Source organism: Zootoca vivipara, chromosome 7 (genome assembly GCF_963506605.1).
Source record: "Zootoca vivipara chromosome 7, rZooViv1.1, whole genome shotgun sequence".
Classification (NCBI taxonomy): Eukaryota; Metazoa; Chordata; class Lepidosauria; order Squamata; family Lacertidae; genus Zootoca; species Zootoca vivipara.
In genome coordinates this window covers 59655873-59681980 of record NC_083282.1, presented here as the reverse complement: position 1 = coordinate 59681980, position 26108 = coordinate 59655873, and the positions used below count along the sequence as shown (strand labels likewise).

At 42.7% G+C, this 26108-nt stretch overlaps 1 protein-coding gene across 2 annotated transcripts; it reads right to left on the bottom strand.

The window, feature by feature from the left end:
- Positions 1-26036, bottom strand: GUCA1B (guanylate cyclase activator 1B). Of its 2 annotated transcripts, none has more exons than XM_035123794.2 (5): positions 25888-26036; positions 14762-15041; positions 8065-8214; positions 4572-4686; positions 1-3184 (listed from the first exon to the last, which is right to left on the bottom strand). In XM_035123794.2, exons 2-5 carry the CDS (start codon positions 14963-14965, stop codon positions 3063-3065), a joined length of 591 nt encoding a protein of 196 aa, XP_034979685.1. In that variant the 5' UTR covers positions 14966-15041; positions 25888-26036; the 3' UTR covers positions 1-3062. The 2 variants fall into 2 exon arrangements, with proteins under 2 accessions (XP_034979685.1, XP_060133128.1); XM_060277145.1 differs by lacking the exon at positions 25888-26036 and adding an exon at positions 15160-15344.
- Positions 26037-26108: the final 72 nt, after the last annotated feature.

Genomic DNA, 26108 nt, shown 5'->3' with positions numbered 1-26108 from the left:
GTAAAACTCAAACACTAAAGAGAAGCAAAGGGTTTATAACAAAAGGCCACAGAAATATATATACATATTATTCCAACCTTGTACAGAGCGGATTTTGTCTTATGAGTAAGCAAATGGCAAACATAATGCATTCAAGGTGAGGTGAGAAAATTATTATTCAGCTGGTTTAGTTTAGCATTTGGGTCTTCTTATTGTATTACACAATTCTATCAGAATGCGATATCTCTGATAGATGTAACAGACCCCCCCCCCAATAATTACATATCTATGAATATTCAAAAATATTGCCTATATGAATTTATTTCTGGTGTTTCCACATGCTTTACAAATCGTGTCCTCCCTAGAAGAGGGCATGTGTTGCGGTGAGACCTAGAGACTGACCTGCTGGTTGTGGCTGGGTCTATTGGATAGCTACAACCGATTGATAGGTCCCTCGTTGCTGGGTTTAATCTGGCCAATGGGCTGCAGTCTAAATGGATCGAGGGACCTATATAAACCCATGCATGTGTCTCAGAGCTTCCTCTTTTGGCTCGTGCATCGGAACACCTGCCCACCTCTCCCTAATTTTAGGGCATTTTGCGATTGACCTTGCTATGCCATTGTATGTCGTCTGCCGTTGGGACAGGGGCACGGCAGGAATTTTCCCCACTTGGCTGATTGGCTGTGGCCATTTGGGTTTCACCTGCCGCGTAGCAAATCATCACAACTTGTAAGGTTGTGGATAGGCACTGGTTCAGGTGATAGGGATGGGAGAACGGTCTCGCCATCCCTATGTGAAGGGTATTCCGTTAAAGGAATCCAGGGACTCAACTTGGTTTGGTCAACCCCCGAGAGGGGGTTGTGCCCGTGCCTGAGTCCAGGGGAGCATCTGGAGAGTGAACAGAGTCTGTTCCCGGGCTTTTCACCTGCCTCAGGTGTTCACCCTTGGCTGACCTATGATAGAGCTCTGGGTCAGCACTACCTGCAAGGGTGTAGGGAGCTAGTCGAACCAGAGCCTATGCAACCATTCACTTTTCTGTAACAATAAAGTTGTGGCCTAAATTCTGCCAAAAACCAAAACTAAAATTTGCATCAAATGTGTCTTTATTTAAGGGGGAGGTCTCTGGGTCTGCTCACGCAAACTGAATGTGCAGCCAAAGAGTTATGTGAAAATGGAGATATTGAGTGATCACGAGTATGATTGGTCTGTTGTGTGCATTGGGCCAGACCATGCCATGCTATTGCTATACCTTCCAGTGACTGGGGTCAACACCACCAGGCCATTGCTAAGGGCCTGAGCCCTCACTGAGGAAGCACCACGCACCCTGCCAGCAACCCCAAATTCTGATCAGGCCTGGTGGTCCTCTCAGCACTGGGTCCCGCATGGCCGTGAGTAGCTCCTGTCATTTTAACCCTCCTCAGTGTTTCTGGGGCTCCAATATAGCATCGCTGGCTGGCTGGCTGGACCAGCTTTTTCTGTTGCTGTGCCTGCAGGTTATCAAGGCAAGAGGGGCACCTGTGTAGTGCCAAGTGCCCCACTAAACCTGGCACTGATCCTGGCTTGTAGCCTCTGGAAAGCTTGAGTGTAATGCAGGCCACTCAAACAAATGAGTTCTCCTGTATTTGGAGGGTTTTAATAAATATAATACAATGTCACCTATTTGCTAATGAGCACTTATACCTAGTACTGTATTCACAATGTGCAAAAGGCTCAGCAAATGGAGCCTCACCTTATTTATTCACTAATTCATCTGCAAACTTTTAGTGCAAATGTGACAAATCTGCACTGTTTACTGTATTTCACAACTAGCATCATTTCTCACCAGAGAAATATCACCATTCTCATATTCAGGTTTGGGCAGACATCATGATCCAGTACTCCAAACCATGGTTTGGAAGTTTGGGAAGGTACCAAGTGTTCTTACACTTTCTCTTCCTCCTCTCACCTCTATTGATACACACTGAGCCACTCCATTGCTCACTAACCATAGTTTGTCGTGGTGTCCAAAGAAGGCAAACTAAGGGTAATCCTTCCCTGCAAACTATGCCTTGTGACCACAGGCTTGCAAATCATCGTTTGGAGTTAGTCCTGGTTATTGCTAATCACAGTTTGCCCAAGTCAATAATTATGGCAAACCATGGTTGGAAGAAATAAGGAAAGGGAGTGGGAACTGGCACAAGAAAATGGAAGAGAGAGACAGCTACTGTAAGTGTATGATGTTATGTCACACTTCTGATTTTTCAAACCGTAGTCTGGAGGACCAGCTTAACCAGACCAAAGTTTCCTCAATGACGCTAAAATGCCTAGAAAAGAGTTCCAAAGAATGATCTACCATGTAGAGGAATCTGCCCTAAGACAATCAGTGAGTTGACAGGGAAATAGACTCAGAACACAATAGGTGTACGATGCTACAAGTCCAGTATTCATAATATTCTGCACTTGGTCTAGTTCTCCCTGCAGTTTCATTGCATATAGTAAATAGGTTCTTTCCCTGTTTCCAATTCCATATATGCTTGGCTGTGCGTTTGCAATGTTACAAAAGTTGGAACATCTCACTTGTGATGAAACAGCCTCCAAATGGTTTAGGTTAGCAGCAGAATATTAACATCAAGTAAAACCCTTGGAACACACAAACTCAGAATCAGAACAGACTAACCAGCCATATTCTCAAATTCTGTTACCAAAGAACTTCCTCTGTTCCAGCAAGTTCATCTCTTTCTCCTCAGACATAAAATAGCAGACACACACCTACAAAGAAAGCATTGTGACTCACTAATCAGTCCCTTTGTGCACCTGAGCATCAAATGACATTGAGACTCTTCTAAGTCAGTCCCTTTTGATACCTGAACCAGCAAACAGGACAATATTTATGCATGTGGTTATTTCCTAGCATGACTGGCCAGCCAAGGCTCACATAGGTTAGTACCCTGTGGTACTTTCAATACAAGTGCTTCACAGAGTTGCTGGAGAATGCTTTCGGTTATGCAAAGGATTCTAGAATGAAAGGAAGCACTCTCCATTTGGTTACAACTGGAAATGCAACACACTGAACCACCCGCTGCCCCACATCACATCCTTCCGGTCACAGAGATTTCCTCCTCTGCTCAGCAATCCATCCTCCTGGGTTCACATCCATTTGTAGCATCTTCATCACCCACTTGTCTTTCCGGGCCCCGTCAAGGAATTCATCCAGAGAAAGCTGCCCTAAAGAATCAATGCAAGAGAGAGATGTGTCAAAGATGGAGGGAAACAAAGGAAGCAAGCCCTACCGATTCTGTACATCTGCATGGCAGCACTTGGGTCACTGCACCTCTTTGCCACCATGTGCTATCAGAGAGTATCCTGCCACCTACCACCTGCCACTTTCGCTGTGGGGAGAGAAAGAAATAGGTATCCTCATGCTAAGGTAAAGGGGCCCCTGACCATCAGGTCCAGTCGTGTCCGACTCTGGGGTTGTGGCGCTCATCTCGCTCTATAGGCCAAGGGAGCCGGTGTTTGTCTGCAGACAGCTTCCGGGTCATGTGGCCAGAATGACAAAGCTGCTTCTGGCGAACCAGAGCAGCACACGGAAATGCCGTTTACCTTCCCGCCAGAGCAGTACCTATTTATCTACTTGCACTTTGACGTGCTTTCGAACTGTTAGGTTAGCAGGAGCTGGGACTGAGCAACGGGAGCTCACCCCGTTGCAGGGATTCGAACCGCCGACCTTCTGATCAGTAAGCCCTAGGCTCTGTGGTTTAACCCACAGCGCCACATGCTAGTGGGTCCCAAATGGTGCTTCTGCACTTATTCATTGTAGGAAAACAAGTTATCAGAATGTTCCAATATAGTCGCTTCAGATTCTTACCAACCAGGACTATGAGTGTTGAAAGCACTTAAGTCATCCAGAATCTCCTTAAAAGAGCTTTCACTTTCAGACACATTATTTGCTGGGTTTCCCCCACCCTGCCCTGTGTGCTCCTCAAACATTTTCAAGGGAGTTGTGAAGTGCCTGAGCAAATCTGAAAAGGGAAAGCTAAGAGAAGCTGCTCAGGTGCAAATCAAACATTCAGATTTGGCTCAGCACCAGCAATGATTGGATATGATGATCCACAGGAAATCTAAGGTTCAAAAATGTAGAAGCTTTTATGTAGACCAAGGGAGGGGGGGATCTGTGGCACTTTGGATATTGTTGGACTCCCAGCTCCAACAATCAAAAGAAGATCAGTCTTAGCCAGCATGGTCAAGGGGCAGAGATGATAGGAGTTGTAGTCAAGCAATGTCTGGAGGGCCACAGGACCCCCAGCCCTGATCTAGGAAATCATAGAACTGTAGAGTTGGAAGGAACCATGAGGGTCATCTAGTCCAGCCCCTGGAATGTAGGAATATTTTGCCCAACGTGAGCCTTGAACACACAACCCTGATATCAAAAGCCTCATGCTCTACCAAATGAGCTCCCCAATGCCCTTACATTTTAAATGAGTTTACTCGGGCTGTACTAAAATGCATGCAATGCTCCTTCCCTTGAGTTTTGGTGTAACCATTAATCATTAGAATGGCATAAGTATTACAGATCCAGACAAAAATGTTGCCCAAGGTGTAAATTTCTTACCATCTCCATTCTCATCCACTAACTGAAATATCCTGTCCACAACTTCTTCTGGAGTGAGACGAGGTGTTCCTTGATCTTCATCAGGCTGGCATACTTGCTTAAGCCTGTAAATAGACTGGAAGACATAAAAACAACCGTGGTTTTTAAAAACAAACAAACAAACACTTGCTGATAAGAGAAGACCAGAAAAGAAAGCAACTTAAGTTTTTGAGACAGAGATGCAGAAAAACCTAATGAATATTTTGCTCACATTTGTAATCTGGAGAAATAATCTGTGCATGTCATGATCTGAGACATCAGAAAATGACACAGCAAGAGACAGCATGTCAGATGGATTGGAAATACACCTCCACCTCCTCAATTTCCTTTAGGTAAGTTTTGTTCATGGTCACTGAGTCAGAACCAACTTGAGGATTAGTATGTAAAGTCTCCCTGTCTGCTTTGCTGGAACTTCAGCGCAGTGTATCTTGCTTTCTCCTGTTGGTTGCACAAGGAAACATGTACCTGGGATGCTCTGAACAGAAAAACAGCTGGGAGGTGCTATTTGTCGAAGGAAGGGAGTGGGCAGGGAGAGAGGTTAAGGATTTACCCCTTCTCTGTCCATAGTTGCCCTTCCCAAAATAACTTTTCCAGATTTGTTTTTTTTTTAAAGACCATTAGGCTATTATGGCATGCAATCACGTGTAATGTATACCATTTGGCCCATGCTGGTCCAAACTATGATCTAAACAAAATGCATTGCCATGCTGCTCCTGAGCTCTTCTTTGTTAGTGGTTTTTATAGCCAAGGTTGGGTGGCCACTTATCAGGGGAGCTGGAGTAGTGGTTTTCCTGCCTTGGCAGGTGTTGGGAATACATTTGAAGTTCCTTCAAACTTCATGATTCTACATTCTGATGGGTTTGTGTTTTCCCCCCAGTTTTGGGAATTCTGAGTCATGGCCTCTCTTTTCCCTTCAGGCTCAAGAATTAGAATTCTCTTCTCCCCTCCTTGGTTTTCTTTAAATCTTTCAACAAGGGCCAGGCATCTCAGCAGACGGTGGCTTAGCTAGGGCATGACCCAGCTATGGCCAATTCTCTGCCGACCTTAAAACTGGGACTGTGAATCTGCCTAAAGCAAACCTCTTTCTTGGCATAGGTCATTGGCTGCTTATCTTCCTGATGCTTATGACTCACCAAAGGAATTATGGCTTTGTTTTACTTGAAGCAATTAACTACTGGATGCAGTTGGACTTGGATACAGGAAAGAAAGAATGGCTAGTGTGATAATTGCAATGGCTTAGTCCTGATTTCTCTCTCTATAATCCTTATTCTTACATCTTTTAAAGCTAGGTGAAGCAAGAAATCTTTCCGATAAATTTCCAATCACTCCTTTACACTGTTTGCTCTTTGTTATGTATGCCGTGTGTGTAAAAAGATCTCCTCAGATCACATAGCATTGTTTTTCTTTTCTGGTATATATTACCAGAAAAAGAACACCCTAGCTGCATTTCCTCCATTTGGATTGACACTGTTCTGATCTCCAGGGACCTTTACTTGTCTACTGTCAACATAAGAGAGTTCTGGATCAGGCCAATGGCCCATCTAGTCCAGCATCCTGTGCAGATGCCTATGGGAAGCCCACAAGCAGGATCTGAGCACAAGAGCACTCTTCCCACTTGTGAATAGAAACCCATTACAGTACCACCTCCTGCACTCTGTTCCTTCAGACTCTCTGGAATCCACTGCTATCCCTCAAGGTTGTGTTGCCACCTTGTTTGAATACTTTCATCATGATCAGAAGCATTACAGGAAGGACCTGCATCACGCCCAACTTGTCAGTCTTTGATAATTTAGAAGAAGCTTGATCCTTTCCTTGATATTGAAGCCCATTCCTTGTCACTACTCTTTCTGACCATGCACATAAAGTTAAGAAAGCACGATATGTGCATATTAACATGATAGGCAAAAAAGTTAAGATTTTTACCTTTTACTGTCAACAACATCATTTGGGAAACCTCAGTGAAAGTGAACAGAGCAGAAGAAAAATCAGGTTTCAAAATCCCAGTCGGTCCAGGTCCAGTTAAAGTGCCAGTTTTAACATTAAAGCCCTAAATGGGGTTGTCCCAAAGACCACATTCTCCCATGTGTATCTTCCCAAAAGCTTAACATCTTCATTGGAGGCTTTGCTCCTCCAGTGAGGGCCTTTTCAGTTGTGGCACCCTAGCTCTATAGTCTTTCCAGGGAGCCTTTCTGGCACCATCTTTGTGGCCTTTGGAGCACAAGAGGAATATATTTCTGTTCACCCAGGTATTTAAAACAATTTATGTAGCCTGGGCCAGGCTGAAATTCATACCCTGGGTGCTCCTACTGCAGCTTAATGGTGTGATGGGGTCATTGTGGCACCTGCAGCCCTGATGCTCCCATGATGGGAGGAGGCAGGCAAATTGCTTTGGGTGATTGTATGATGGCTCTCCTGGGGAGTCCTCCAGGCAGCTGCTGTTTCTGCCGCCCCTGATCTCTAAACTGCCCTCCACCCCTGCTCCAAAGAGAGGCCTGGGAAGAGGGTACCCCCAGCCTTAGTGGTCCAATGGAGAATAGCCCAAAGTGAGCATGAGGCCAGCACCTCACCTTGGGAGGCAGCAGTGGGCACAGACCTTGCACACAGCAAGCACAAGAAAGGCCAGAGCAGCACTTATCTGCCCAGCCTCCCACTAGTCTGTCCATTCCTAACAGCAAGGGCCGGTGGACTGGCTGGCTAGGCTCCCTTGCCTGCTTGCTTGCTTACTCCGAGGCCACCTCAGCTTCTGGTAACCAGCACCCCCTGGCCAGCCCCAGAGGCACCATTCGCTTGCAGGGCTTGTAGCCAGGGCTGCTGCAACAAACAGCTGTGCAAGCCCGCGACACTGCTGACCATCATTCAAGCCACCCCAGGGTGCCACCGCACACTGGTTGAAAACCACTGCTGTAGGCAAAAACCTGACAGAATCAGGTGAAGGGATAACCCCCCTCCCAGCTAAATGGGATTTAGATTATGGTGCCCATTTTTCAATCTGTGTTTTAAATTTGAGAGTATTTCTTTATATGTACCTTTTGTTTTTATGATTTCATGTCTTAGGTTTCATTTAAATTGTTTTGCTTTGTCTTACGTATTGTAAAAAAAATGTTATGGGGTGGTATACAAATGCTACAAATAAATGAAACAATTCAAGAGGGAAGATGATTTGACGGTGTTTCCTGCTCGGCAGGGGGTTGGACTGGATGGCCCTTGTGGTCTCTTCCAACTCTATGATTCTATGATTCTATGAGCAATCAACATCATAGGTCTCTCACTCACAGCTGCAGATCTAGTGTAATGACACTGCCGGACACTAGGTTCCCCATATCTCTATGGGGGGCTGAAATGTCCCATTTTTGATAAACCCTGCAGCAGTTCTTCAAGCAGAACTGGGTTTACAGAAGCTTCCAAACTCGAGTTATGAAATCAGACTGGCAGCAAATACTGAATTCCTACTCACCTCAACTATTTCTAAGAGCTCAGGTTTGTCTATGCAGCCGTTGCCATCCTTATCATATATTTTGAACGTCCACCTCAGTTTGTGTTCCAGCTTCCCTCGGAAAACAAGATTCAGAGCAGCCACATATTCTAGGAAATCAATGGTGTTATCCTGTGGATTAAAAAAAACATGGGGGGTTAATTTGGAAAGAGTGAAGCAAAATGTAAAGCGAACTTGTCAAAAAGATCTGAAGCTAATGGAAATGGAGTTAGAACAATGGCTGCATGCCATAATTTCAATGAAATTGAAATCTGATGAAATCTAAACATAGTGATTATGATATTTACTCATGTGTCTACTTTTGTTTTCTCCTATAGCCTTTGGTTGACGTAATTACTCAATGTAATCTTAAAATCTTTTAGATGATCATTACCAACCAGTTGTGCCTTACGTCAGGTTTCTATATTTCCAAAAGGAATCCATTCTTCAGTTAGTGCTTTGTCCCAGGAAGCATTTGTGCACCTTGAATCCTAATCGCAAGAAGTCTTTGTGGTACAGTCCTTCCTGAGGCCAGAGCCCATCTCCATTTCTGGAGGCAGCAGCTGTCCAACATTTTGTATTTGTATTTTGATGTTTTGTTGGAAGCCGCCCAGAGTGGCTGGAGGAACCCGGCCAGATGGGTGGAGTATAAATTATTATTATTATTATTATTATTATTATTATTATTATTATTATTATTATTTTGTAGCAAAAATACAGCTTATGCTATCAAGCACACTACCTTGTGCAGATTCCTGTTATCAAATGAAGTTATCAAGTGTGTGTGTGTGTGTGCGCGCGCGCATGCGCTATATTCCAAATTATCAGCATGGCTACAAATACTTTGTCAGCTATTTAATGGCTGACAGAAGGCAATATTTATTGCCTTCCTACTGTGTTTCCTACCGAGAAGAGAAGACTCCCTGGAAAAGACCCTGATGTTGGGAAGGATGGAGGGCACAAGGAGAAGGGGACGACAGAGGACGAGATGGTTGGACAGTGTTCTTGAAACTACTAACATGAGTTTGACCAAACTGCGGGAGGCAGTGGAAGACAGGAGTGCCTGGCATGCTCTGGTCCATGGGGTCATGAAGCGTCGGGCACGACTAAACAACTAACCAACAACAACACTGTGTTTCACTCTCACAAGCTTCATTCTTGCCTAATGGTTTTTTGTTTTTTGTTAAAGACTATATATTGTTTGAAAACTCACTTTAAAAGGGAAAAAAACCTTTGGAGTTGAAAGCGTAGTTTCTACTCTTCCCAGTGATCCTGTGATACAACCTATTTCAGGATAATCTAGTCTAAAGAGTTCCTTGGGTGTGGCAGTAACCCTACAATGGGCGATCTAATGTCTAAGTATTTAAGTTTTAGATTCTAACAAGGATAATTTGAAGATCTTTTAAAATCAATGCTTATCACAAAACTCAGCTAATAAAAAGTGACTTCAATTACATGTGAATTTTGACAATAGTTGAGAATTAGCCTTTTTATCTCAGAACACAGCAGACACTAATGGTTTCTGTGGAAGTGTGCAACGATTTCAAATGGTGCAATCATCTTTTGTATATTTGAAACAACAGGTGTGGACTTGGGCTATGTGCAAACTATACCTTAAAAGTACATTTGAGCACATTCTTTCCATTAAAGAATCTTGGGCACTAGTTTTCTCTCACAAAGTGAAAATTCCTAGCAACCCATAACTAACTACGATGCTCAGATTTGAGCGAGGGTGCGGGGGATGTGCTTTAAAAGTTTAGTGTGCGGTACACAACCTTAGCATTTCTATACCACATTGTCACTGGCATTCTGTCCTCATTGCTCCTGTGTGGCTGTGCTGAGGTCAAGTTTTCGTTGTTTATCTAATCCTATATGAAGCATATAATCGCTGCTTACTCTTTTGACTCTCCTTTCCTTACTTGGCATATCTTCTTCACTTTTGACCCTGCACTATTGACACCTAGTTTCCTTGATCTATATACTCCTGATTTGACTTCACTATCTCAATCCTTTTCTGGTGCTGATACACAACTTTGCTTCCCATGTGTGACTTTCTGGCTCCTATTTTAATGTCAGTTTCCACATCCCTCTCCCTACACAGAGTACCAGAAACCTGACACCATATTCTATATTGACAAATACATGAACTGTCTGCATGGATTAGTTGACCTGAATGGCGGCTACATGAATGGAGAGTTATTCTCAAGAATCTTCTCCACCAAAGGTTCCATTCAGACAGAAACTGAATCGGTTAATTCAGATGGCAACTGTGTCATACATGCTGAGTGTCCCAGAAAAAGGGGGCACCCCATTTTTTAAAGCAAGACTGTGGTGGCCCTTTTGAGTGCTGCTCTCTCTCGCCCTGAAAAAGCACTTCTTTTTCAGGGCAAGATTGCGATGCAGGTCATGTGACTCACCCAGGAGCATGTCACAGAAGACGCGTGTCCTGGTTTTTGAAATGAAAAAGTTGGGCGGTGTGCTGTGTTCTAGAAACACTTCGTACAATTATTTGTTTGTATTAACATGTTAGATAGAAAACACAGATTGCATATGTTATATTTAAAATCACAGGTTCTGCTATTGGAGGACACTATGTAAATACAGCGGTACCTCTGGTTACGAACTTAATTTGTTCCGGAGGTTTGTTCATAAGCTGAAACCGTTCTTATCCTGAGGTGCGCTTTTGCTAATGGGGACTCCCACTGCATGTGCGCCTCCGCCGCGCAAATTCCGTTCACATCCTGGGGCAAAGTTCGCAGCCAGGAGCAGCTACTTCCAGGTAAGTGGAGCTCATAACCTGAAGCGTTTGTAACCAGAAGCGTTCGTAACTAGAGGTATCACTGTACAGACTATAGTGCCCTTTTCTTTGGTTTTAAAGGAGCACTGGAAGTTTGAAAACAAATGTATTTTTTGCTTATTCTAAATCTTAATTGGCCCTCTGCTTGTCAGCTTCAAATGTAGCCTCCATTTTTGTTTGTCTTAATCTAGCCCCAAGCATTGGGGAAATATTGTAGAAATAATGATAAATCAAAATGAATCCACTACAAATGGACTATTATTTTGTCAAGATTATGTTGCAGAATACACCTGTAATAAAACTCCTAAAGATAGGAGGTGCCTACAATCTCTATGTCTGGCTTTCCTGTCCTTTTCCTGCATACCATTTAACCATGCTGAACAGGAACAATGGATAGTATCCTCCTTCTCAAAGCTAGTCTCTGGCATCCTGGCTGAAGGGAAAAGGAGAGCAGGATTCATTATTGACAGAATCAGGCTTTGTGAGATAAGGATAAGAATAAGTAGGGCAGGCAGTGTAGCATCTTCCATAACAACTCTTCAGACTGTTTTTGGTTTTAGTTTTTCATTACATCCGCTCAGCTCTCTATATAGCACAATCTTTATTTAAATTTGTATATGGTCAAACCTGATTGAAGCCAACTTCCCTCAAGAAGAAAAGTTACAGAAGCTTGCTTTTCCAGTTCTTAAGTGTTGTAGGAGCTTGCTCTTCCAGTTTCTTAATTGTGAGCCATGCAGTGATAGGTCTACCATAGCTTCAATTAGCTGGGCTTGATCTTCCTGCCATTAAGATATATGTAAACTGACCTCAGGGCTGAACATATATGTAGGTAGACCATGATGTCCTGTCAATCATACAATGTTCTCAAAATTGGCATACACCTAAGACAGTTGGGATTTTGCCAAACCCCCAGAGCTTCTATTTACTATGAGAAATAGCAGAAATCGGCCACTAACACTCACTTAGAAAGCTTAAAGTGATTGCCAGCCCAGTCTAATGGGTAAGGCTTAAGCCAGAGGGGTGCAAGCAATAAATTCCTCTGCAGTCCCTAAGTGCATTCCATCATATTTCTTCACATAGAATGCACTGCTCTCATTGCCGTCAGCTTTGGGAAGTGCAGCTCTGTGCTCTTTTAGATTCCTATGGGAATTTTTCTGCCTCTATTCCCCAAGGCAATGGCTCATGTCTGGCCCAGAAGCACTTAATACAGAAGACTGTATGGAAACTCTTGCATGGCAAGCCTGATAGTAACACTGAAACAATCAGAATCGAATTCTACTACTCTTAAGAGCAGAGCACTTTTTCACAGGATTCTAGACTAGATGGGCCATTGGCCTGATCCAGCAGACTTTCCTTATTCTCTTAACTTCTTCTTCCTCTCCTCCAGCCCTTGTGCACCCTCAAAATCAGCTCTAGAGAACTGGAGGCAACTGAGGAACAGCTCCTGCAGCCAAGCTGGTGCCAAACGTATTGCTCTGCTTTCCTTTGGAGCACATCAGCAAGGCCAAGAGGTGGGAGTCTTGTTGTCTGGACACCCCAGGACCTCTACACACACTGCCCAGGCTTGCGCCGCAGGGAGGTCACTTTGGTGCTGCTAATATAGCAAAAACAATGCAGGAGGCAGCAGTTATTAGTTACTAGTCTCTGCAGCCACAGCAGGTGCTGTGATTCTCCAGTGGTTTGACTTCACACTCCATTGTTTCCTGAGATGGACGGATGCCAATAAGAACAATCAATGCTATCCAACAGCATATGGATCTTACTTTTCCCTCTGCTCTTACCCTTGTAGTGAATTAGTTAAAGCTTGCATTAAATATATGCAGTTGTACAATGTCAAACTAAAAACCACCCAACATGCAAGATGCAAATCCTAGAATATTCTTCCTAAGGACATTTACCTCTCAACTGTGTTATCCGTTTGTAGCCTGTTGCCCTGAATTGGTGCTTTCCTGCTGGAAATTTCCCTTGCCACCAAAACACGTGATAATTATGTGTTGGAACTAACAGGAGTTGGGCGTGGACTCCCACTAAGCTTTACTCAGCAAGTAGACCCATTTAAATTAATGAACATGACTAAGTTAGACCTATTAATTTCAGCAAGTCTACCCTGAGTAGAACTTAGTTGATGACTACACCTCATTTTTAAGTAATTGAGCCGGTTTTGTGATTAGTTTAATTCACTCCCACACTGCAACTCAGCCCATCTAAGTTGAAACTTCTCAGAATGTGTTGAGTCACAACTTGGATACAAGCTGAATCTTTCATATGTCCGGTTCAACACAATGCACTCCTTCTATGTCTATATAGTGGTACTTTGGTTTAAGAACAGCTTAGTTTATGAACAACTTGGATTAAGAATGCTGCAAACCCGGAAGTAGATGTTTTGGTTTGTGAACTTTGCCTTGGAAGCAGAACATGTTCCGCTTCCTGTTAAATGTGTTCCATTTGTAAATTGAGTCCTCTGCTGCTATGGGAAAGCACGCATTGGTTTAAGAACGCTTTGGTTTAAGAACGGACTTCCAGAACAGATTAAGTTTGTAAACCAAGGTACCACTGTATAGTGCTTCTCTTCCTGGAACAGGGAACATGAAGTTAAACTGATATGAATTACCATGACATTTACAAGAAGTGTGTAAGATAGGTACCGGTATGGAGGTTGGCTAAAAAATATCTTCAGTATTTGATCTGTACTTGAACAATAATATATATATGGCATTCCAATGTTATTTACAGGAATTTCAACAACAAAATGATGTTCTGGCTACCGATTCTTTGTTAGTTACAAAACGACTTGTCCTAGTGGTTCAGCAATAAAACCATTAGCAGATCTGCAAAGCTAAGCAGGGTCCAGTATGATTTCAAATTGGATTGGGGCGGGGGGCTGCGTGTTGATATTCCTGCATTGCAGGGGGTTGGACTAGATGACCCATGGGATCCCTTCCAACTCTAGAATTCTATGCTTTTATGATCTAAGGCCACTACGTCAGCAGAGTTCCTTCCTCTCACTGATGTTTAGAACATAGTCAAGTGACATCTTATGTAACAATAGTCACTGTGACCATGCAGTGACTGCTATAAATCAGTGCACCAAAACCACTCTCCTTCCACTGTGCAATAACAACAGGCTGTTTCATCGGAAGATCATTTTGCTACCCATATAAATGACTATAATAAAAATATTTAAGTTATATTAATGACTACAATTGAGAGAACCCCTTTAGATGTGTCCAGCTTTGTTTTTCTGAATGCTGTTCACTGTGTATCGTCTTGAATCTGATGTACATTTCACATGTCTTTAGACAAGAGTGTAAAATGTAAGTTCCTAGAATTTGACAGATAAATTTAAGGTTCAAAGAACCCAATTTTGGGGTGGGGTTAGGCTGGAGGGAAAATTGAACAAAATTAGATTTTATTAGTTAACTCTCTGTGAAGTTCTGGAAATTATTACCCACCTCCATCAGTTACTCCTCTGAGCAAATAACACTTAACAAATAAGGTCTAGTCCAAAGGAAAAATCCACATTTAAGGTGCTTCCAGAGTGTTGCAATTTTGGGGTGGGATGCAATCACATGCCAGAAAATTCAGGTTGTGCAATTAAAGTTGATTTGGAGGTCTTGCGCAACAAATTCACTTCCTAAAAAGATCCGGAAAGTGACAGGCAAATAACACACATGGAATAACCCATGTGTGGTGCAATGAATGCCCAGTAAATATCTAACATTGTTTAACCTCCCTGAAAACAAATCCAGATGGTTCAATAAGCTGGTTGTTTGGAAGCTGCCTCAGAAAAGAATGGAAAGTGACTTTTCTTCTTTCAATGTAAATCTAAATTAAATTAAATCAAAAGCTTTTTAAAACAGCAAATGCCCGAGTAATGCTTACCCCATTCTTATCAAAAGCTCTGAACATGTTCTCCACGTATTCCGCTGCCTCCCGATTATCCTGTACTCCGAAGAACCGCTTGAATTCATGCATGAAAAGAGTCCCACTTGGACATTCCACCACAAACTTCTTATACCATTCCTGCAGTTCAGCCACATCGACCTCAACTTGTCCCCCCTCCTCATTTGTGAAGCGTTGTCCCATGTTGTTTCACGAAATGGAAGAGGTGGGATTTTTCTTCTTCTTCCTCTTTCAGCTTGGTGTTTTCTTTCTTGAATAACTTTTATAAAAAAAAAACAAAAAAAAACTTACGATGTGAGTTTTCTTTTCTTGCTTTGGTGAATTTTGTGAGATTATGCTGGGCTGCTTCTCCTTATCATCTTTCCTCTTCTTTTTACCTGTCTGCCGTGCAGCCGCTACTCAGCCTTCCAGTGTCATTCTCATACAAGCGCAACTGGGAGTGGATCCCCTGAGTTAATCCAGCACAAGATAAGAACGTATAAGAACATTAGGAGATTCCCCCTTACACGTCACATGGACTTTCAGAGGTCTCAGGGCAATGTCTCATTTAGAAGTGCTTCCCAAGTAAGGTCACTGGGGTCTCTGGTGCCAGTCTAAAGACCTGAAGGCTCCCCTGTCAAGAGCTATTTATAACACCTTTCTGAATGGTTCTGCATTTGGAACATATTGAACCTATTGCAGGTGTTCTCAGTTGTCGGCACAAATACAGGCGGCGAATGGGGTTGCTTCTCTCAAATCATATGAAACAACATCAAAGAAAGATTAAATGTGCCATATTTTTCGGACCATAACACGCAGCTAATTTTTAGAGGGGGGAAGGGGGAAAGCCCCATTTTTTGGGGGGGGGGGTCAGCTCACAGTTGTGCAGCTTCTTTTGTAAAGAGGGAAAGCTCCATTTTTTGAGGATCAGCTCAAAGTTGTGCAGCTTTTTTTGCAAATGGGAAAAGCCATTTCAATCCAAAAATCCAAAATGGGGGTTGGTGGAAGAGTATTTTAAGAAAAAGGATATAAGAACTAAATTGATGGTCTGTTTAAATTAGGTAGTCATGGGGGGAAAATAGAAGGAGGAGGGGAAAATAAAATATAAAATGTATTAAAGTTGTATTATAATTGGGGGAAAAGTGACGCAAGTTAAAGAGAATTGGAAAGATAAGCGATGTGTTGTGATTTGGAAGTCAAGATCTTTTTAATAACATAAGATTTGGTTATATATAATTTATGATTTATTTTTTCTGTATTGAATTTTAATAAATCAAATAAAGATTTTTTTAAAAAAAAACTTTTAAAAAGCCCCATTTGGGGGGGGGGATCAACTCACAGTTGTGCAGCTTCTTTTGCAAAGAGGGAAAGCTCCATTTTTTGAGGATCAGCTCAAAGTTGTTGAGCTTACTTTGCAAAGAGAAAAAAACCTGTTTTTATGGGGCTCGACTCACAGTTCTGCAGCTTCTTTAGGAAAGGAAAGGGAGCCATTTCTACAGTTTCCAGACAGATAATCTAATCAGCCAGTCGCATGTGCTGGGGAAACAAACAGCCTCCCTTTGCAGAACATTCAACAATGAAGGGGAAAGGGGCAGGCCAGGAAGGGAGCTAGAGTCCCTTATCTCCCTCCCGATCTCTTCCAATCGGCTGTTGAGGGGCTTCCTTTAAACACCCTATTTCCCTTTTGTTAGCCTTTAGCTCTTTCTTCTTTTTCTTTTTTTAAAAAAGCATGATCTACTTTTCGCTCATGGGCAATTTGGCTCCAGGGACCACGCATTCGCTCCATAACACGCACAGACATTTCCTCTTACTTTTTAGGAAGAAAAAAGTGTGCGTTATGGAGCGAAAAATAAGGTAAATCACCATTATCTATACGTGGACCCAACATTTCTGTGGATGCAAATTTATAGTGTATATCCTACTGTCTCTGGGTTATTTGTGGGGCATAGGAATTCATTCATTCCCCCCCAAAAAATATAGTCCGCCCCCCCACAAGGTCTGAGGGACAGCAGACCGGTCCCCTGCTGAAAAAGTTTGCTGACCCCTGGTCTAAGTGCTGTACAGATATTAAAAGAATCTTAATAATATGAACTTTAATACAGAGAATTTTCAGAAATGAAAACAAAAAATGTGCAGTACAGTATTAGTTCAAAGGAAAGGACCCCTCTTTCTATAATTGACCCTTTTAAAAAAGCCATTGTTACTCTGGGTTATCCAAGACCAAATCTATGTTGTCATGTTATCTGGAAACAAATGACCTGTGGCTATAAATGTGCTTGATCTCTCCTGATAAGCAGACAGGATTCCATTCTAAGAGGATTGGTACAGTGTTAATAGGAAACAATAGTCTCTGCTGTAATAATAGTAAGGCACTGATGATTAAAAGGGGTCATCTACAGATCTAAGTATCAGGCTCAGGTAGGAGGCCGTGTTGGTCTGACACAGTCGAAATATATATAAAAAATATAAAAAAATTGTCCAGTAGTACCTTAGAGACCAACTAAGTTTGTTCTTGGTACAGTGGTACTTCGGGTTAAGAACTTAATTCGTTCTGGAAGTCCGTTCTTAACCTGAAACTATTCTTAACCTGAGGTACCACTTTAGCTAATAGGGCTTCCTGCTGCCGCCGCACCACCAGAGCAAGAGTTCTGTTCTCATCCTGAAGCAAAGTTCTTAACCCGAGGTACTATTTCTGAGTTGGTGGAGTCTGTAACCTGAAGTGTCTGTAACCTGAAGCGTCTGTAATGTGAGGTACCACTGTATAAGCTTTTGTGTGCATGTAAGTGGGTATCTTTGTAAGTGGGTATCTGAAGAAGTGTGCATGCACACAAAAGCTTATACAAAGAACAAACTTAGTTGGTCTCTAAGGTGCTACTGGACAATTTGTTTTTATTTTTCAAAATATATTTCATCAGTATCAAGCATTTGCCTTTATAAATCATGTTAAACACAAACTGGAAAGAGTTTGTGTCATACCAAAATAAAAACTTAGTTGGTCTTTAAGGTGCTACTGAAGGAATTTTTTTATTTTACAAACTGGAAAGGTGGGTGGTACAGATACTTTAAAATAAATAAATGCTTAAACCAATTCTGCTCCTCCTGTTTTGTTCAACTCTTTCTCCCTTCTCTACTCCTTCCTCCTTTGGGAGGAAAAGCGGGATGGATATCGTAATAATAAAGAAATGAAAACCCAGCATATAAAGCTTGCTTGCTCGAGAATGTCCCTGGTGCTATCAGTGGAGAGCCTTGCTGTTCCCCAGTGCTGTGCTTCCTTCTCCCTTTTTAAGCTACCCATTCTGATTCACTTCATAGAGCCAACTCTGCCTTATAAAGATCTGTGTCCGTGCAAATGATCCAACTGAGATGGGTCACACTCATGCCTTCATGACCCTCTCTCATGCAGATATGACCACAGCATTAATACACTAATGTAGTATTATTTGAAGCCTCTCCACTGTTTTACTAGTAGTATAGCATTTGTTTAGTATTTTTATTATCTTTACAAAACAGTGCAGTGTAATTACATTGAGACTTCTTTGAAAGTGGATGGGATCAAAAATGGGGAGAGAGCATATTGAGATCTGTTACTTTCTGATGTTCTGTCGTCTGTGAAGCTGCTGTGTTTTGAAATTTAGCTAAGAATGTGCAACAAGATTCCACATGCCCAGATACTTATCGCATTACTTTGTTTTGCACCTTTCGGATTCTAGTTATTTCTTCCCAGGTAGGCAGAAGGACGCTGCTGCATTCACCTTCAAAAATATATCAGAAGGAATGAATTGGGTTTCCTGTATCGGGCGGCTGGTCCTTTCAAATACTTGTGTACGCATTATATTGAACATTCTTGCAGTTACTAGTCGGGATCCTTTACCCTGTGAATGTTTTTTCCTCCCTACAGCTTTGTAGAACAGTTTTGGATTATGATAATCCACTGAATTTGTTCCACTGTCATTTCAGTGCAAGAACTAGATGTAAAAAGAAGTCAAGATCAGGACAGATGCACATATAACAAAACAAAAATGGGGGGCTGGAATGTAAAATATTTATCATTTCCTTGTAGAGGAGATTCTCCAATCCTGTGATTCAAGTAGCAGGAGTAATAGGAGCTGCAGAAGGAGAAACTGTAGTAAAAGGAAGATTAGCTACAGTGAATAGTGAGCCTTGTTCTTTAGCTTGCTTACCTGTTTGTAGCAGCCCTACAGAAGACGTTTTTGCTCAGAAAGCTCCTACCGAGAGGTCTGTCCCTGACCTGACTCCAACAGCCCTGCTTCACTGGACTTTTGTTCAATGGTTGCTGCTAGCAGGTTCTTTTGAGAAGCTTAGAAGCTGAGGACACCCCACTCAAGTCATAACTATTTCAGATATCTGAGGAACCATGTGGAAAGCAGCGAGAACATCAGGAGATGCATATGGCACACTGTGCAGAAAGAAAGTGGTCTATGAAACCATGCACCATGTAAGGCGATATACAGTGCAGTCATATTATTTGCCGTTATTCCCAAAAGAACATATGCCAAGCACCACTAGATCAGACCAGAGGCCCATCTAGCCCAGCGTCTGCTCTTACAGCAGCCAACCAGATGCCCAGGGAAAACCTGCAAGCTGGACCAGAGGGCAACAACACTCCCCCCCCATTGGTGGTTTCCAGGCAAATTCTATTCAGAGGCACTGCCTCCAAAACTGGAGGTAGCAGATAGCCATCATGGCCAGTAGCTATTGATAACCTGATCCTTCCTGAAGGTGTTCTTAAGATTGCAACCTACAGGGCAATCCAACATGTTTAATGAAAAGCAAGCTTCATTGAGTTCAGTGGGGCTTAGGTTGCTTCCGGATGACCTGTTTATTAAGCAATCATTCTGATTTGTTTGCAGGGAGATTAGATGACATCATGTCAAGTAAGTGTTGTTCCACACTTTCAAGCACATTTCTCAATCAGTTTTCTTATTGCAAAAAGCCCTATTATTATTATTTTTGGGGTATGTGTGTTTGCTGTGCAAGAGGTTTAGCTGCTCAATCTGTATTTGCCAGTGTGCAACTGAAACTCAACCCAAAATAGCAATGGTCTGGAAGTACCCTTACTCCTATATAAGGATTGCATCCAGAGTCGCTGTGGAAAGAGTTACAGCCTTGGATTCACTTTCTTCTGTACACCAGACTTCATGTGTCACCTAATGCCATATGTGCTTCTTTTAGTTTCTTTGAAATAATGCTGCATTTTCCCGATATAACACTGTTTTATGAAGCCGGGTATATTAATTAAACTGTGTGAGAGCCTGATGTTAGTCAATCAAGTAAGGAAGCATGTTAGACAGATGCCACAGGGAGAACTACTTGGGTAACCAAGGTACAAAGGAACAGATTACATTCAATAATGTGCTCTGCTAGGTGAGTCATATTATTAACAGTGATGAGAGCAAAGATATTTCCAAGCTGACAGCCTGGGAGGATTCAGCAATACAGATTACTCATTTTCCTTCAGACTGCTTATGGAGCATGTTTCTACATGCCGGCTATATTGAAGCCTGAAGGAAATTCAGAAAGTACTGGTAGCTGCAGCAAGGATAGAATAATCTGCTTGGGATCTGCATTAACTGGTAGGTTTGCCTTTGTTGGCCATAAAAACAGGCAAATGAAGAGGATTCCACTCCGGATTCCATGTCTGTGGCCTGACAGCATCTAGCAAAGGTTAAGGATGAAAAGTTTAACAGTGTCAAAAAATTTCATGTGCCACATATGCTACTTAAACCACCGTAGCTGTTTTATTTAGGAATGTCCTACAGCTGAGAAGCATCCTTACCCAGGCTGCCCCTGAAGAAGAAAATTGTATTTCCGAGTTGCATTAGAATTCAATAAATATTGGCTCTTTGAAAAGCTGTTTCTCCTTTGCCTTCCTTTCATACACAGTGCCTTCCCTCTCTTTTCTCCCCTGCACATTATTGTACAGTGGTATCTCAGTTTACAAACACAATTGCTTCCGGAAGTCTGTACTTAACCTGAAGTGTACTTAACCTGAAGCGAACTTTCCCATTGAAAGTAATTGAAAGTGGATTAATCTGTTCCAAACGGGTCCACAGAGTACTCAACCTGAAGTGTACTTAAACCGAGGTATGAGTTTAATTGGTTCCGGAAGTCCGTACTTAACCTGAAGCGAACTTTCTCATTGAAAGTAATGGAAAGTGGATTAATCCGTTCCAGACAGGTCCACAGAGTACTTAAACTGAAAATACTCAAACCAAGGCGTACCTAAACCGAGGTATGACTGTAACAGGAAAAGAAGGGCATGTTCCTTTCTCAAGTGTGCTTTGATCAATACCCACCCATTTTGTATACCTTTTTTTTCTTTTCCAAATTTTAATCCGAAAAGGAGTTCTTTGAAGCCAGTGGCTGCTATCCAAAACAGAGTTAGGGAGGCTTAATCCCAGTGAAATCAAGTATACCACGTGTGTGTTTCTCTAACGTCAGAATACAATTCTACTTTAAAAACAAACAAGCGTGAAAGTATGGCTACATCTACTGCATAACATTGTATGGCTACAAACTATAACATGTAGCTTCCTGCAGAAGCTACATACACAATAACAGGGGTTCCCAAACTACGGCCCCCGGGCCGGATGCGGCCCAATCGGCCTCCCAATCCGGCCCGCGACGACCCCCGCCGCCCGCTGCCGCCGCCCGCTCTTACGGCGCGCGGCGCGGCGACGATCGGAAAAATCGGCAAAAAATCGCCGAAAATCCATTTTGCGCATGCGTATGGGCCTCTCCCGACCCAGAAGAGGTCATTTCCGATGCACTTCCGGGTCGGGGGAGGCCCATACGCATGCGCACAAGCGATTTTCGGCGATTTCCCCCCCGCCCGTGTGCGTGTGCGCATGCGCACGGGCGCGCACTCCCCCGCCCTCCGGCCCGCCGCGCGGTCGGCGCGGCGGGCACCGGCCCACTGCGCGGTAAGTCTGGGGACCCCTGCACAATAATGTTATGGTGATGGGCTATATTGTGAACTGCCCTGAGATCTTTTGATGAAGGCTAGTATATTATACACACACATACCGGTACATACACACAAACACACACACAGCCTAATGATATTAATTGATTGAAGGCTAGCAAGAAATAGCAATACTGGGGGGGGGGGCACACGACATCCAGGCTTTAAAATCTTCCAGAAATGCCTCATAACTAATTTTGAGTTTGTGGTTTTGAACCTTGCACAAGCCCGTCTTTCCAAAATTAGCAACACCTTGGAAGCAGACTACTGTCTGTGTGGGTAGAAGCAAAAAAGGAAAATGCTTTCCTTTTTCCTGATTCATTTCCATAGAATTACAGTGTGTTACCGGTACTTGCTCTCTCGAAACCAAGATTTGTTGAGTCATAGATCCCCACCTTAGTTTAAGGTAATGTGAGTGAAGGATCGTATCAAGAACATACTGGAGAAGACTTTGTTGGAGAGAAGAATAAGCTGTCCAGAAATTACAAGCAAAGGTAAACTTCTTCGTACGAGGGGAAGTGAGAGTAGATGGAGCATTTTGATGCTCTTAATCTTTCAATTGTTCTCTATAAAGGTTCCAGAGGATGGCACTAAGAACTATTGGCATACTGTTTCATTCTGAATTTAAGTATTGTAGGCCTGCAATGTCCAAGGTTTGTTTGTTTTTGTAAAGAACGACAACAAAATTTGAACTGGAATATTTCACTGTAAGGTGCTTCCAAAGCATTTTGTGGGTACGGAAGATGAAAATAAAACGCAGGGCCAAATTAGGAAGAGAATTAAAGGACAAGAGGATACCCAAACATATTGTTCAGTCGTATGTGTGCCTGCCTAGACTTTGAGATCTTCTGTGGAGGCCACTAAGTGGCTGTTGTGGCGGGGTCTTCTGAGGGTGGGTGTTGTACTTTTTATTTATTTCTTCATTGCTGTGCTTTTAAATGGTTTTAAGTGTTCAAATTCAGTGGTGTTTTAATATGGCAACTTATTTGTTTTTTTTTAAAAAAAATATTTATATGGATTGATATGTTTCTAGTTGTATCTGTTTCAGTTCAAGTTTTGAGCCACCTTGGGTCCTCTCCTGGGAGAAAGGTGGGTTATAAATTAAATAAGAATAAATAAGAACACAAGAAGAGCCTGCTGGAGCTTGCCAATGGCTCATCTAGTCCAGCATCCTGTTCTCATAGTGACCAACCATAGGCCTGTGCGAAACACTCAAACAAGACCCAAGTGTAAGAGCACTCTCCCCTCCTGTGATTTCCAGCAATTGGCATTCAGAAGCATACTGCCTCCAACCGTGGAGGCAGAGCATAGCCATTAAGCCCAGAACCTTGCATTTAAAGACATCTGTAAAGACATCTGTAAGATTACAGTATGCTGCATGCTGCATGCAAAGAGGAAAAAATGAACAAAACGTTTCTCCAAAAAGGTGACCGTAAAAAATGGCAGAAATGAAAGGGTGGCTGCTTGAAAAAGTAATGTGAGAGAGTGTATAGTAAAAATATAAAGCAAGTATTTAATTTATTACAATCTCTTCTTACCATATTCTTCAGTCTGAACACCTTCAGAATGGCTTGCATCAATTTAAAACAGCGAGAGATAGCCAACTAAGCCATAGTCATAGCCCACCCACTGAAATCAATTGACTCAAGTTACGCAAATCCACTGATTACAGTGAGTCTGCTCTGCGAATGACTAACATTGGGTATCATGCAGTAACAATAAACCATGTAGCGTATCATGTGGCTCTCTGATCTACTGATGGTGCTGAAACCAAAAGAAATAATTTAGTTTACTGCTTTTTGGATCAAGGCTATCTGGCATTCGTCCAACTAAAACGGATGGTATTTAAAAGAGGCTAAGAGTTAGCTGCTAACTTATCACAACTGTGAGGGTGAACACTTCCCCCCTCTCTTTTTTCATATTGCCTGCCACTGACACTTATAGGCTGTGTAACAGACACTGCCTCCAGTATGGTATGTCCTCACTGCTGGTTTGGGAAGCAAGTTTACCCAGAATCCCCTTTGAACCTATTATCTATCCTGTCATTTCTTGTGAAATACTGCATTTTGATGTATTTCCCTCCAAAGCAGCTTCAACCCAAATTGAGAAAAAGAATGACATTGAAGCTGGTAATGTGTATACAGCAATGTATCCTCAGAGAGAATTTTATTTGTTTTTTAAAATTTGTTTGTCTCTTTATCTTGCCCAAGGAAACCCAAAGCAACTTTGGTATTCTTTTCGTATTCAGTTGACTTCATAGTCACAAACAACAAAGGCTTTTGGAGCACCACAAACATTAACCTATTCTTATGCATGACCCCCAAAACGAAGTCTCACTATTTTCCCGGGGACTTATGTTCAGGCAAGCATGCATAGCATTGCAATCACATTGTTGTGTGAGCTATTGCAGGCAAGGGACTGCTTCATCAGATGTATGGAGCAGAGAGAAAATGTGTGTGCACATATATGTATGCACCCAAGTCTTGTGCAGGGAAAACCTAATATACAGTCATACCTCAGTTTAAGTACACTTCGGTTTGAGTACTTTAAGTACTACGCGGACCTGGAGGTGCGCATGCGCAGAAGCGATCTGTGTGCTTTGCACATGCTCAGAAGTGCTCTATCGGCGCTTCGCGCACGCGCGCTATCGCCACTCGGATTAAGTACTTTTCAAGGTGCGAATGGCACCCCGGAACTAATTAAGTACTTGACCTGAGGTACCACTGTAAATGTAATTTTCTTCATCTACAATACTGTCTTATTTATTTTGTAGTACAGTACATTGATTATTGCCTTCATTTTATGGATCAATGGTCTCATTAGACAGTAAAATTCGAATTAAATTGCTGTTTCAAGGGGGTGTTTTTCATCGTCTGGAACGGATTAATCCACATTCCATTACTTTCAATGGGAAAGTTCACTTCAGTTTAAGTACGCTTCAGTTTAAGTACGGACTTCCGGAACCAATTAAGTACTTAACCTGAGGTACCGTTGTACAGTATTCTTATTATCCTCCTTGTATATGTGTGTGTGTGTGTGGAGCTATTTATTTTTTAAAAAATTATAGCCTGCCGTTCATCGCATACTGATACCAGGGTGGAGTACAACATAAAACTAATGACACAACACACACACACACACACCCTCCCCAGGTACATCATCACTTGTTATTGAAATGATAACAGGATCAGCACCTGACATACCAGTCCGGAAACGGAACTCCACAAAGGAGGCCCTACTTCACATCAGCACCTACTTCACATCAGCACCCCAAACAGTGGGGTGTGAAAGGGAACTAGGAGAGAGTGGCAGTTTTGTGTGGGGAAATGGCTAAAGGGAGGGGAAGGGTTCAGCTGTGGTCCAGCTCCGAGGGCCTTCTGGCGGTTCCCTCACTGTGAGAAGTGAGGTTACAGGGAACCAGGCAGAGGGCCTTCTTGGTAGTGGCGCCCGCCCTGTGGAACGCTCTCCCATCAGATGTCAAAGAGATACATAACTATCTGACATTTAGAAGACACCTGAAGGCAGCCCTGTTTAGGGAAGTTTCTAATGTTTGATGTTTTATCGCATTTTTAATATTCTGTTGTGAGCCACCCAGAGTGGCTGGGGAAACCCAGCTAGATTGTTAGGGTATAAATAATAAATTATTATTATTATTATTCAGCAGCTCCTCTCTCCAAGCTTGGTGCTTCTCACAGTTGTTTTCCATTCAAGAACAGGACAAAACCCAACAGCATTGGGAGACAGTTACACATATCTACCGGATGACATCTATTCAGCAGTAGAATTCCCCTCCAGCGTGGCTGATGGGTGTATTTCATTGGAATACCCATCGGAGAATTGCTCACCAGCAATTTTATAGGAACCGCTCTTACGATGCGTTGGTAACGCCGCGCTTAACTTTCAAGGAAACTGAGAAGTTTTGAGTAATTTAAGTACGAGTAGCAGCGGCAGCCAGAGTTCTGCAACTCAAATCAAGTTTTAAACCCGCAAGGCAGAGAAGCAAAAGACTGAGACACCTGATATTGGAGAAGGGGAGTGGGGGCGTACTGGTTAAACCAGTTGCACCGACACCAACACTTTCCCATGAAAACGAGAGGATTTTTTAAAAAAGAAAAACTTCAAATACACTACATCCTTTTACCTCTGTTGTGGGAGAGGGGAGAGAGAATGAAGATGGTCAGCTTGTGCTTATGCCGCGGCCACAGAGAAGAGCATTCTGTCCATGCGCAAGGACCACTTGTTTTTACAGTCCTAGGCTAGCTCAACCACGACGAGCCTCCCAGCAAAGCGGTCCGTTCCTTTGTCCCGCCTCTCCTCGCCCCTTTCGCCTCCTACTCCCTTGCTCCTCGCCCGCGCCCCTTT